Raw genomic sequence first — 14,305 nt, forward strand, 5'->3', positions numbered from 1 at the left:
TATATTTTCAGTGTACTCATTAGCCATTGTCTTCAATGGCCAGCAGGAGCTACTGAAGATCACTCAAATATTAGCAACATAGTCAGGCGTGCCGGCTATTCCAATAAACTAGATCCAGATTTACAGCTCATGGACCTTGCGAAATACCAAGTAAAATGCTGAAGCGTTCTGGTGCGTAGATTTCTTTCAATTTATCCTTTGTCTTTAACAAATTTTCACTTTGGAAGAACTTCTTGGAAAGGTAGTCAATGTAACTTGCAATATTTAGGATATGTACTTGTGGAATCTAGAAAATTGCATACCAATGCCACTGCCATATGTCCGCTTCGTAAAACGCTACAATTGTCCAGCGCACACATCTTGTTGTCACTTTCTATTCCCATTTCTTTAATGAAATGAAACCTTTAGATTACGTATTGCGATTGTCGGAAGACAGAAGAATATAAAATAAATATATAAAGAATACTCCCTTGAATCCTTCCCATGAACTGGAAACAACACTAGCTGGTGTAATGAGCACGTCATTCTTCGGACCTCCTTCTTAACAGCCATACAGATGTAAAATATCGCCAGAGAATATACTAAAATCATTTCTTGCCACCCTAGCAGAATAGTAGGCTCAAAGAAAGAGCCAGATGCTTAACACCAGTCTGATTCAAAGCATGGATTTTTGCTAAACAAAAGGAAGAACGTTCGGCTAAGAGTTTACAAATTATTCATGTAGCATTGCTGGCATTCACAGTTTTAACATAGCTTTGTTTTGTCTTCCTTGATAGTAGATATTTCCTGTAAAAAATTATTATCCCTAGAGAAATAAATAAATGAGAATGGGTTCAGTACTGTGGAAAATATTATTCCTCAGGAAAATTATTGGACGAGAACGATTTAGCTTTCTTCAAGATTTTTTTTATTCCGCTGGACATTGTCATTTGTCCGGTCTATCGTGAACAATTTAGCTCATGGAATTATTTATAAACATGCATGGGGAGTCAGCAGTTATGTACACATAGACGTGACTTTACAATCTATAATGTTTGAAACGGCATTTGATCTCGAACCGCATGATTTATTGTTGCTTTAACTGAGGGGGGGTGGCAGTGTTCACCAAGCTTCACAGGCTCATCGCTTGGAATAAATAAAGACTCATTCATAAACACTAAAACACACGTTGATAAACGGCTTGTGATCAAAACCTCTGAATGGGTTTTCCGGAGTTCCACAAATTTACGTTCTTCGCATCCCGCTTATTCATTTGTTTAATGTTTTACTCGGTTGAATTCAATCCATTGTGAGGCTATACGCCGATGACTCTACTATGTCGCTTGGTCGCATGTCAAAATAACGTCAGTGCTCTACAATCTGGCCAGATGAAAATTCTTAGAGCGATAAATGAAACGTAAGTTTAACCACACACAAGTGCCACCACATTTCTCCCCGAGCAGAAACTTGAACTAAATTACGAACTGCATATTTTTCTAATACGGACTTTGCCCAACACACATAGAAAATTGAGCTTGTTGTCGGCATGGTTGTTACTCTGGACTAAACTGCGTTTGTCGATATTTTATTAGTCAAAGCAAAGGAGCCACTCAACTTTCTTAAAGAAATTTTAAGTATTCCAGAGACACTGTAGAACATTATTATAAGGCCGATACTTGAACAGGTACGCACAGCTTGGTTTCCGCTTACAGGATTCGGCGTAGACAAGTGAGATAAAGTTTGAAAGCGCCCCCCTAGATTCATCACAGAAAATATGAAATTCTGAGCCACACACACATGTTACGCCTGAAATCAGGTCTACCACAAAGTTCATAATACTGGTAAAACATTTTATATCGAACCACAATATTTCCGCCAAAGAGACGATTGCAAAACTGCGTATTCACAAGTGTCGCAGTAATATATTAAGGGATTAACTGTTCATTCCTTCATCAACCTGTGTAATGCGTACCAGAGATAGTAGTTGATGCTTGCAATTTTTAATGGCGATATAAGATGAGATGGCAAGCATATGTTTTTTATCGCTTTGTGTCGCCAGCTTTATTTTATGTAAAATTCAGTAATAATGTTTATTATCATGGCTTTCGTGACCGTGGGTGCTGCGTCGTGGCTCTTCTCGGGCCGAATAGGCAAACTATGCCCAACAGAGTACGTGCACCGCGCGCGCCGCTGGGTTCCATGCCCCACCACCAGGTGGCGCTCGCCTCAGCGTGTCCACTGGAGCGGCGGCGTCGTCCGTGCGGGGGAAAGAAAAAAATAACCAGAAAGTTTGCCTTCGCGCATCCGCAGCTGCACGGTAATGAACAATCGAACGAAGCATGAGAATGGAATAGATTCCAGTTGCGGTACGTACATATGCGTGCGCTGCCTCTAAAACCGTGATGCGTTCAAGGCGTCCGACGTACTGGCTAGTAGTCAGCAACTTCCGATCCACTTGACAAAAGGCTCGGTATAATTTAGGTGCGGCTCAGCTTGTGTGAGTCCATGTCTGCGCGTGTACTTGCGTCTATTCGTGTGTCCACTCCTTATATACACTCACACAAAGCTTCCCTGTATATAGATTGCAACTCTTTGGATCTACTATATTTAGTTTCTGACATTTCAATTAAAACTAATTCTTTCCGGTACCCACTACTACATATTAGGCTTGGGCAGAACGATAGTGACGATCACATGCGCTGATCGTCGTAGTCTGAACAAAAGTTGAGACGCGTCGGCTATTTATACATGACTCGTCTAAGGTTCCAGCGTTATCATGCGTACCTTCCAGAAAGTACGACACAATTTGCGTCATGCATACAATCTCACTGTGCCATGGTTGGCCGGTTCGACGACAGCATAAACAGATGCAATGAATGACAACGTTCGGGAAACTTACAACGTATGCAAGCGCGTCTTTCGCTGAGCGATAACATAGGTTATTAGCTGGCCAAAAGAGGTCCTCGGATATCTGCAATGTGCTTTGAAAGTGGAAAACAAAGGCAAAGCTGACATCCTGAACTTCTATCAAGGTGTAGTTCCTCTTAACTATCTTTAGTACATGTATCCACCACGCGTGTTACAAGGCCCCCGTTCTTTACGGCAGCAAAGAATTTCACGATGAAGATTACTAAGCAGAACTCTGACATCACTCTGTACATTTTCTTCCAAGCTCATTTCAATTTCCCAATAGAGATCTCGCGACCAATCTGAGGACTACGAAGCAAAGTTTCACAGTCCTCTACTTGAAATTAACAAAGTTCGGTAGCGCCGAAGCAGTGGCGCCTGGTTGGCATCTTGATATAAATATTTATGTCGATTCAGCCCACATAATACAATCTATTTTAATCGAAGCCTGAGACATATATACATAAATGCTTAGCAGCTAAGGGCGATACGTATAATTAATGGTGATGACAGGCGTATCGAGCAACATTTAAGGACTCTGTACCTCTCGTGTATCAGTGGGACCATACACATTCTCAAGAATAAGCCAACCACGGTCACACCACTCTAGGTAGATTCGAAATGTCAGAATCAGTGAAAGTAAGTTAAATAAATGGGTACTGGTTAGAGCGAGTTGGTAGCAATCCATAATAAGTAGTTATTGCTCCTAAACTGAAACACGAAAGGCTGGGAATTTGACGAACACAGAGGCAAGCATTTAACAGAAATATATTTGTAACATGAGAAGTTCAAATCAAATCAAATCAAACTTTATGTTCTAGTAAAAGAAGCAGAACTGGATGGTTATTTTGGGATAACAGCTACGATAGTAGCTGGACGGGGCCCACAAGACCTTATTTTCACAAGTTGTGTGGAATAACTATTTCTTATAAGTCAAAAAAATTGTACTGGGACGAAGAAGATCAGCAGGCTGAAAAGCGCCGTTGCCATCGCGGGGCTCGTACCCAGTTCGTTCTCTGGCTGCGCCCTACCTGCTGGTGCTGAGTTTGTCGCTGCTGCTCTACGAGCCGAATAAACCCCCATTTACAATGAGTGGAGCTGCTGTGTACAACCAGAATTCTGGAACTTCGTAATCGGACACTGCAGCCCGTCTTCATAATACCGGAAGAAGGACAACCACAACCCGCTGCCCCGGTGACTACCGTGGTCTGCCCCGGCCCGTTGCGTCAACACGACCCACCCATCTTCAGTGGTACCGAATACCATGATGTAGAAGACTGGCTCACTGACTACGACCGGCTAAGCATCCACAACCACTGGGACGACACCAAAAAACTTAATTACGTGTCGTTTTATTTGAGCGGTGTCGCCAGCGTGTGGCACCGCAACCACGAACGTGATCTGACGACGTGGACGGCCTTCAAGACTAACGTGACAGAGGTATTTGGGCGCCCCGCGCTTAGCAAGCATCGCGCCGAGCAACATTTGCGTGGCCGTGTGCAACACTGCGGGGTGACATTTACCAGCTATATAGAAGATGTCGACCTCTGCAACCGCGTTCACGTCGCAATGGCTGATGCCGAGAAGATCCGCCATATCTTAACAGGCATTGAAGACGACGCCTTCCAGATGCTGTTGGCGAAAAATCCCTCGACAGTCTCTGAACTCGTCAGTCTCTGTCAAAGCATCGACGAACTGCGCAAACAACGCGCAGCCACGCGCCAATCTACACCTCAGGCCACTTCACTGTCGAGCTTGGCTGCTGCCCCGAACAACACTTCGCTGCTGCTACAGATCAAGGAGTTTGTCTGTGAAGAGGTGGCTCGTCAGCTTTCCTTGATTCCACTTGCACACGGCCAGCCGAGTACTCCATTGGCGCCCGCTCCCCAATCTGTCATCAAGGAGCAGGTAGCCGACCACATTTCGCCTTCTCTTCAGCAGGCGCCGACGACCGCTCCCCTAACGTACGCCGAAGTCGCGATGAGGCCTGCGCCAGACCTACGGCCCCCTTCGCCCACCTCTGCGCCGATCCGTATCCCCTCCAGTCCGTCCACTGGTGCACTATGCACGACCTCAAGACCATGACGCACGGGAAACCATCCGATTTGTTTTTATTGTGGCCGTGCTGGACACGTGGCACGTCACTGTCGCCTGCTTACACCGAACGTCCTGAACAATGTGCGTCCGTATGCGCCACGTTTCCAACAACGCCGCAACTATTCGGACACCTTTGAATCTCCTGCTGCCGTCGACACCGGATTCTCCGCCGCTTGCCGTTCACCTTCTCCTCGCCCCCGCTCGCTTTCCCCCATGCACAGACGGCGGAGCCCTTTGCGCCACGAAAACTAAATATCGCAGTTCAGGAGGCGAGAACTGCGGTGCCAGCGAAATGTATAAGGCCTTACACTTCCCCGAAGAATGTTATTGAAGTCGCAATAGAAGGAACATTGACGCTAGCACTTGTCGACACCGGCGCTGCACTTTCAGCAGCAGATGCCCGTATTTGCCGCAAGATCGGAAAAGTGACATCGCCGCTTTCTGGACTGTCTCTTCGAACTGCCAACGCGCAGGACGTCGAGCCATCCGGCGCCTGCACTGCACGTGTCGTAATTCAGGAGGTCCTCTATATCATAGAATTAATCGTGTTGCCATCATGTTCACACGACGTCATATTAGGTTGGGACTTTCTCTCCAGACATCATGCGATCATTGACTGCGCCCGCGCCGAAATCGAGCTGTTTCAGTTTTCGGTCGCCATTATCACTCACCATAAGGACCATTGTCGCAAAATCGCTGTTTCAGAAGACACTGTTATACCTGCCTGGTCTTCCATTATTTTCAGTATCTATTGCGACTCTGTGTGATGCCCAAATATGGGGACAACGGTTCCTGTACTCAAAGGTTTTAACAGTTCTCTTAGGCGGAGCCTCCGAGAACCCAATGGAGGACAAAGCCATTGGTTTCGAACACACACACAAACTTTTAATCGAACTAAAAAAAGCCTTAAAATAAATGATAGAAATAAATAGAAAGAATAAAATAAACACTCAGACATTACGGCGGTAAGACATTTGGGGCTAGTGTGAAGCTAACTAGTGCGCGAGTCCGGGGTTGCCACGACGGCAGGGACGCATAACAGTCTCGATGCGGAGACGCGGCGACAAGTTGGCGAAAGGAGTTGCGCCGGTCACACCAAAGGTCGTGGTGTAAGTTGACTGACCGGGCGACCGGAGCGCGCCAGCTCTGCTTGGAGAGGTAACGCAGGCGGCTTCGCGGCACGAGCAGACGGCGGCGGCGTTCTGGCCGGGCAGCTGGGCGTAGAGCTCGGGCCCGTAGCCCGGCTGCTCTTCTGCTGCCCACGGGCACAGAAGCTCGAATGCCGGCCTCGGGCAGCAGGCGGCACGACAGACGGGGGCAGCGTTCTGGCCGGGCAGCTGGCGTAGAACTCCGGCCCGTAGCCCGACTGTGCTCGTCCTGCCCACGGGCGCAGACGCTCACCGGCCTTGAGCAGCTGGCGGCACGCTTGGGTAGAAGGGCGACGCACAGGAACGGGCTGGCAGCAGGCCCCGGTCGGGTGAAGTCCTGGTGGCTCGAGTCCGGAACCCGACGGCCCGTCTTCAACTCCCGGTCCGGAGGTCGACCTCCTCCTGGCGTCGGTTCCTGGAACTCTCCCGGCGTCTCCCCGGCGTCTCTCCTGCGTCTCCTTTCTTCTGCCAGCGCACCACGCTTTTTCTTCTCTCTGGCCGATTAGGCATTCTCCGATTGGCTGCCTCACGCCCCGTGGTCTTTCCTAATTTCTTCTTTTTTTCCTGCTCTTTTCCTGCTTTTCTTCTTTTCGATGTTTTTCTTGCGCCGCGCGTTCACGTACCGGACACTCTTCGGCGTCGTCGTTTTTCACCTTCCAGCACGGAATTTGCCTCGGCGCGCGCACTCCTTGTCGTCTGCTCCTGACCGTCCCCATCACCGCACCATGTCGCGCACCACACATCACACTCTGTGGATGACGGCACAGTACTCTTCGCTCCGTCCGAACTCTTAGTTCGCCGCCGTCCACTACCACTGCCGTTCGCCGTCCTCGAGTTTAAAGCTGGCGCCTCTCTCATGTGCGTCTCAAACCCATCGGCTGAACCAATTACTTTACGCCGCCGTAAAAGCCTTGGCAGAGCAGAGCCACTGATCTCATCTTCAATATTTGACACGATGGACGACTCCACTTATCTTGCTGCTCTCGAGGCATCGCCTCCTCAGTCACTGCCGCGTTCTTTTACGCCAGCTATTGCCAGTGACCTTGCGACGACGCTGCGCGACGAACTTCTTCGCTTGCTCCAAGCAACATCACTCGGCCCCACAACGATTGTTTCGCACACTATCGACACTAGGAGCCATGCACCAATGTGACAGTGTCCCTACCGAGTATCGGCGACTTAAAGACGCATTATCAATGACCAGCTGAACAATATGCTCAATGGCGGTGTCATCCAGCCTTCTAGTAGTCCTTGGGCATCACCAGTCGTCCTAGTTAAAAAGAAAGACGGCACCATACGATTTTGCGTCGATTATCGAAGGCTTAACAAGATTACCCGAAAGGATGTATACCCGTTGCCACGTATTGACGACGCACTTGACAGTTTGGAGCGGAGTTTTTTTCCTCCTTAGATCTCCGCTCAGGTTGCTGGCAGGTGCCCATGGCTGACGCTGACTGTTGGAAAACCGCGTTTATAACACCAGACGGCTTGTATGAATTCACTGTAATGCCGTGCGGTCTGTGCAATGCGCCCGCCACCTTCGAACGCATGATGGACGGCATCCTACGCGGCATAAAGTGGCATACTTGCCTCTGTTACCTCGACGACGTTGTCGTCTTTTCCCCTGATTTTCCGACACATCTTCGGCGTTTACATCAAGTTTTGACCTGTCTCCGGAATGCTGGTCTCCAGTTTAACTTAAAGAAGTGCCAAGTTGCTGCTCGAAAACTGACTATATTAGGCCACGTTGTCTCCAAAGAAGGCATTCTTCCTGATCCTGCTAAATTTCGCGCCGTATCCGAATTCCCGAAGCCCACTAACTTGGAAGCACTACGCAGCTTCATTGGCCTATGCTGGTATTTTCGACGTTTCGTTCGCAATTTCGCTACTGTGATCGCACCACTAAACCAACTTCTCCAAGGCGACAATGACCTTTCTGCTTGGTCGGAAGCCTCTGATGATGCCTTTACGACTATTTGTCACCTACTGACGTATCCGCCCATCTTGCGCCATTTTGATCCAAGCGCACCTACAGAACTTCACACTGACGCCAGTGGTGTCGGCCTTGGTGCCGTGCTCCCACAACACAAGAACACTAATGTCGAATACGTACTCGCTTATGCCAGTCATGCCCTGCCGAAACCTGAGGCCAATTACTTAGTAACAGAAAAAGAGTGCCTGGCTATCGTATGGGCTCTTCAAAAATTTCGTCCATATCTCTACGGTGGACATTTTGACGTGGTGGCGGATCATCACGCTCTTTGCTGGTTCTCCAACCTAGAAGACCCGTCGGGCCGCCTCGCTGAGTGGGCCCTCTGAACACAGGAATATGATATCCGTGTCGTCTATCGTTCTGGATGCAAACACGCTAACGCCGATGCCCTCTTGCGCTCCCCAGTTACTTCAGACAGCAGCACTTCTACTGACAAACATGACATCTCACCACTTGACATCCTGGACATGGCATCGGAGCAACGAAAAGACCCATGGATCGTCATGATATTCGACTTTTTGTCAAATCCTCCGGCAACTTCGGCACTTCGAGCGTTACGCCGACAGGCGCAGCCTTTCACAATTCGCGACGGACTTTTATACCGCCGCAACTACCAGAATGACGGCTGCAAATGGCTCTTAGTAGTGTCTCGGCACCTACGACAAGATTTCTGCTCCGCTTTTCATTCTGACCTGCAGTGTGATAACAGGGGAGTGTCAAAAACCTACACACAGCTTCGCCTACATTATTATTGGCGAGGGATGTGCACCTTCGTCCACAAATACGTGCGCTCCTGCATTGCCTGCCAGCGACGCAAATGTGTCCCGCATCTCTCCACCGCACCTCTCCAACCACTTCCCTGCCCAGCTCAGCCATTTGACTGTGTCTGCATTGATATATACGGGCCTCTTCCATCTACTGGCGCTGGCAACCGATGGATTGTTGTCGCCGTAGATAATTTGACACGGTATGCTGAAAACGCCGCCTTGCCTGCCGCATCAGCAAAAGACATCGCCTCATTCATTCTAAACAAACTCGTTCTCCGCCATGTCGCATCACGTGAACTGTTGAGCGATCGGGGCCGCGTATTCCTCTCGGATGTCCTGCAGTCACTCCTATGTGAATGCCAAATTATTCACCGCACTACTACTGCTTATCATCCACAGACCAATGGCTTAACAGAACGATTCAACGGAACTCTTGGTGACATGCTATCAATGTATGTTCCGTCTGACCACTCCAACTGGGATCTTGTACTTCCGTTCGTCACTTACGCATATAACACTGCCTCTCAAGCCACCATCGGATTCTCACCATTCTTTCTGCTTTACGGCCGCCATTCCTCCAGCACCATTGATACGGTTCTCCCGTACCGGCCGGACCCTGCTGAATGCTCACCTGTTTCTGCGGTTGCTCAGCACGCCGAGAAATGGCGACAACTGGCCCGTTCTTTGACGTCTGCTCAGCAGTGCCGCCAAAAAGAGCGCCACGACCTCAATCCTCCCCCTCACCCCTTCCCCGTCGACTCACTAGTGTGGCTTTTGGTAGCGCCTGTTGCTGCTCCTGGCCTTTCGTCCAAGCTCCTCCCGAAGTACCACGGGCCCTACCGCGTGGTTGCACAAACATCACCAGTGAACTACGTGTTCGAACATGTATCGCGATCCTCCTATCTGTGTCGTCGGGGGCGAGAGACTGTGTCCGTTGACCGGCTGAAGCAATATTACGATCCGCCCACCTCGTCCTAGGGCACCAGGATGGCTACTCTTCAATTCCGGGGGTGATTGTGACGAAGAAGATCGGCAGGCTGAAAATCCCCGTTGACATCGCGTGGCTCGTACCCAGTTCGTTCGCTGACTCCGCCTTACCTGCTGGTGCTGAGTTTGTCGCTGCTGCTCTACGAGCCGAATAAACCCGCCTTTACAGTACACATATAATTAACCACGATATTACGCGATCAGCATGCTGTAGTGTATTGTGAACGGACTTATCTTCATATTTTATCATTTATCTACATACCGGGGCATTCCTACTCTGGAGGAATTGACAAGGACAGTCTGGCACATACTGAGTGGAGAAATAAAAGAAGAGCGTAAGTAACACAATTCGCAATTATTATCCCCTATTTCCTTAACTGTTCGGTGTACTTTAAGGATGCCTGTCAGGTCATCATCATCATCATCAGCCTGGTTACGCCCACTGCAGGGCAAAGGCCTCTCCCATACGTCTCCAACAACCCCGGTCATGTACTAATTGTGTCCATGCCGTCCCTGCAAACTTCTTAACCTCATCCGCCCACCTAATTTTCTGCCGCCCCCTGCTACGCTTCCCTTCCCTTGGGATCCAGTCCGTAACCCTTAATGACCATCGGTTATCTTCCCTCCTCATTACATGTTCTGCCCATGCCCATTTCTTTTTCTTGATTTCAACTAAGATGTCGTTAACTCGCGTTTGTTCCCTCACCCAATCTGCTCTTTTCTTATCCCTTAACGTTACACCTATCATTCTTCTTTCCATAGCTCGTTGTGTCGTCCTCAATTTGAGTAGAACCCTTTATTAAGCCTCCAGGTTTCTGCCCCGTAGGTGAGTACTGGTAAGACACAGCTAATATATACTTTTCTCTTGAGGGATAATGGCAACCTGCTGTTCATGATTTGGGAATGCCTGCCAAACGCGCCCCAGCCCATTCTTATTCTTCTGATTATTTCCGTCTCATGATTCGGATCCGCCGTCACTACCTGCCCTAAGTAGATGTATTCCCTTACGACTTCCAGTGCCTCGCTGCCTATTGTAAATTGCTGTTCTCTACCGAGACTGTTAAGCATTACTTTAGTTTTCTGCAGATTAATTTTTAGACCCACTCTTCTGCTTTGCCTCTCCAGGTCAGTGAGCATGCATTGCAATTGGTCCCCTGAGTTACTAAGTAAGGCAATATCATCAGCGAATCGCAAGTTACTAAGGTATTCTCCATTAACTTTTATCCCCAATTCTTCCCAATCCAGGTCTCTGAATACCTCCTGTAAACACGCTGTGAATGGCATTGGAGATATCGTATCTCCCTGCCTGACGCCTTTCTTTATAGGGATTTTGTTGCTTGCTTTATGGAGGACTACGGTGGCTGTAGAGCCGCTATAGATATCTTCCAGTATTTTTACATATGGCTCATCTACACCCTGATTCCGTAATGCCTCCATGACTGCTGAGGTTTCGACTGAATGAAACGCTTTCTCGTAATCAATGAAATCTATATATAAGGGTTGGTTATATTCTCTATCATTTCTAACATTTCTCTATCACTTGATTGATAGTGTGAATATGGTCTATTGTTGAGTCGCCTTTACGGAATCCTGCCTGGTCCTTTGGTTGACAGAAGTCTAAGGTGTTCCTGATTCTATTTGCAATTACCTTAGTAAATACTTTGTAGGCAACGGACAGTAAGCTGATCGGTCTATAATTTTTCAAGTCTTTGGCGTCCCCTTTCTTATGGATTAGGATTACGTTAGCATTCTTCCAAGATTCCGGTAAGCTCGAGGTCATGAGGCATTGCGTATACAGGGTGGCCAGTTTCTCTAGAACAATCTGTCCACCATCCTTCAACAAATCTGCTGTTACCTGATCCTCCCCAGCTGCCTTCCCCCTTTGCATATCTCCTAAGGCTTTCTTTACTTGTTCCGGCGTTACCTTCGGGATTTCGAATTCCTCTAGACTATTTTCTCTTCCATTATCGTCGTGGATGCCACTGGTACTGTCAGGTATAGGTTTATTATAGTAAGTTCTTTCTGTTCCCCAGGGCAGAGCTGGGCATATGTTGTCAGCATACAATTAATATATGAGCGCATCGAGGGGTACGTTCGCACACACACACACACACACACACACACACACGTGTATATATATATATATATATCCGCAAATATATTCTTCAAGGCCACTGAATCCAGCGAGCCCCACTGTCAGGAAGGTGTACCAGGGTTCGGAAAGGAAGCGTCGCTTTAATACTAGACTAATATTGAATCCTAGATAGAGTTTTCGGTAATACTAAATTTTGCACATCTGATAAGGGAGTTGCAACAGCCAGTGAAGAAAGATGACAAGGCAGTCTACATAATACGGATTCGAAGTGCAGGAAGCGGAGTTCTATGAATCATAACAAAGCAGTGATTGTGGCCTGGTGGAATGTCGATTCGCGAAAGCCGTTATGTCGGCAGAAGTAGGCTTTTGAAGTGTTTGCTTTGTACGCATACAGTGGGCAAATCGTTCCTCGCATCGCGGATAATGTTTTGGCGTTATTGAACCACTTAGGTCAATGTTCTCCCCGGTGTCCCGTAACACTTCTGGCCTTGTTTTCGAGTAGTGACTGGCTGAAATAAATCAGTTCTGTGCGTTTCCACGTAGAGTGTTTCTCCATGGAGAATGTCAGATTGACGAACCCCTGTCGCAAAGGCGTGGTAAGTTGCATATCTTCAAAACCCAACTTTTTTTACAAGAGACTGTCCAATAAAAAAAATGCTTAGCCATAGAAGACATGGGCTTAAATAGTTGAGAGCAATGAGTCAGAATATAATTAAGGTTGGTGGAACGCCCGATAATTAGGTACCGCTAGCGTTATCTCTAAGAAATATTTCGCAAATGATAGATAGTTTTTGTGCACTCACACTCTCTTCCACGGTGTGAACTGAAACGAGAGAAAGGTACATAATACTTTAATTTACCACTGGATGACCTTTGCGAGAATACTACTTGAAGGTAATAGCAGACAAAGTGCGCTCATAGTTTAGCAGGAAATAGTTATAAAAGCATAGACATTTAGAGCAAATCGGGAGAAATTGATTTATTGTAGGAATTACATGCTAGTACTTTCAAGCAAACCACACGCATGGTTACAGGTAAGTGACAGAAGAGTATAAAGCAGACTCCTCTTGAGACAGTGTTTAGGGAATCAGAAAAAAAGTGTGATTCAGGAGAGCTCTCACCCTATAACGCTTGTGGCAGGACTACTCATCAGATGAAAACGCTACTCTCGAATAAAGTTGTACATGAAGTTTATTTATGAGACAATGTAGGGAGTACACCTCCTCACTTCTTTCTCGCATTAATAAACCATCATCACTAAAAGCGTTTCGCAGAGTTAGGAAACAGTAAAATAATACCCCTGTCGCATGGGCAAACTCAAGTGCAGTTTGAGCGAGTGCACTTCACCGCTGGTGTGATTCGCAGGGTACCACACGAGAACGTTTAGTGACACAGAGCGCACTCGTCGGCGAGAGTGTTCGTCGAACACACTTTGCGGTGGCGAAGACTGTAGGCTCGGTAACAATGAGTAAACAACTAAGTAAAACAATATTGAAAGTACAATCAGAAGTCATTTCTAATAATTTTTGACAAGCTAACGTTAAAAATTAACAAAATGCGCAACACTGAAAAAAAAGAACTGCCAAAAACTAATCCCGCTCTGGCGCTGGTTATAGCCACGCTGGATAATGACCGCGCAGTTGTTTGGCGGAACTAGTCATTTGGACCAGTACTAGATAAGTCTTGTCTTGGTGCGCGATCAGAAATCTTGTTATTGTGGTTCCAATGAATTCCGTCAGCCGCGCTTAGTTGATTCTAAATGCTGTTTATAACAATAACCAACTGTATTGAGCAGGCATATAAAGTTATCAAATAGATGCCTCATCTTCTGATTCCCGATCACCATCACCACCAATTTGACATAACATTTTATCGTGTAGCAGCGCGCCGCGAAAATGACGTTCAGCGCGTTTATGTGTAATTGCTCAAAGTACATTTTGGTTTGCCCGTGTGTGTGCCAAGATTACATTTTGGCAAATGCTTAAGCCTTTGTGGGCCTACAGTTGTTGCATCTATAGTGGGACATTTCCCGCCAAAATAACCAACGTTTTTTTCATGACTGCCAATAAAACTTTAAAGTATTTTCACACGTTTGCTTAAATAGAAACCTCGGTCTGCATGTTTATTTGTGGTGCAATCAATTTTCTTGCATTCTGGCGAGAAATTTTTATTCCGGTGGAGCTGAGCTAGAGGATACAGAACAAATTTTTTTTCAAATGTATGTTGTATGATTCAGTCATTAGGGTTTTGTGTATGGCAAGTGAAGCGACGTGGTTACCAAAAATAAGTGTCCCACATATTTGGATACTTAGAGTGCTTAACGCACCGGTAA

General features: G+C 47.1%; 1 protein-coding gene across 1 annotated transcript in view; it reads right to left on the reverse strand.

Annotated features, from left to right (window-relative positions):
• LOC142563570 (uncharacterized) overlaps positions 1-14,305 on the reverse strand; it is a 344,963-nt gene that overhangs the window by 94,956 nt on the left and 235,702 nt on the right. Inside the window, exon 8 of the mRNA XM_075674155.1 lies at positions 12,777-12,796. Within this exon, the coding sequence (XP_075530270.1) occupies positions 12,777-12,796 (20 nt within the window). The remainder of the gene's footprint in view (positions 1-12,776; positions 12,797-14,305) is intronic.

Source organism: Dermacentor variabilis, chromosome 11 (assembly GCF_050947875.1).
Source record: "Dermacentor variabilis isolate Ectoservices chromosome 11, ASM5094787v1, whole genome shotgun sequence".
Taxonomy (NCBI): domain Eukaryota; kingdom Metazoa; phylum Arthropoda; class Arachnida; order Ixodida; family Ixodidae; genus Dermacentor; species Dermacentor variabilis.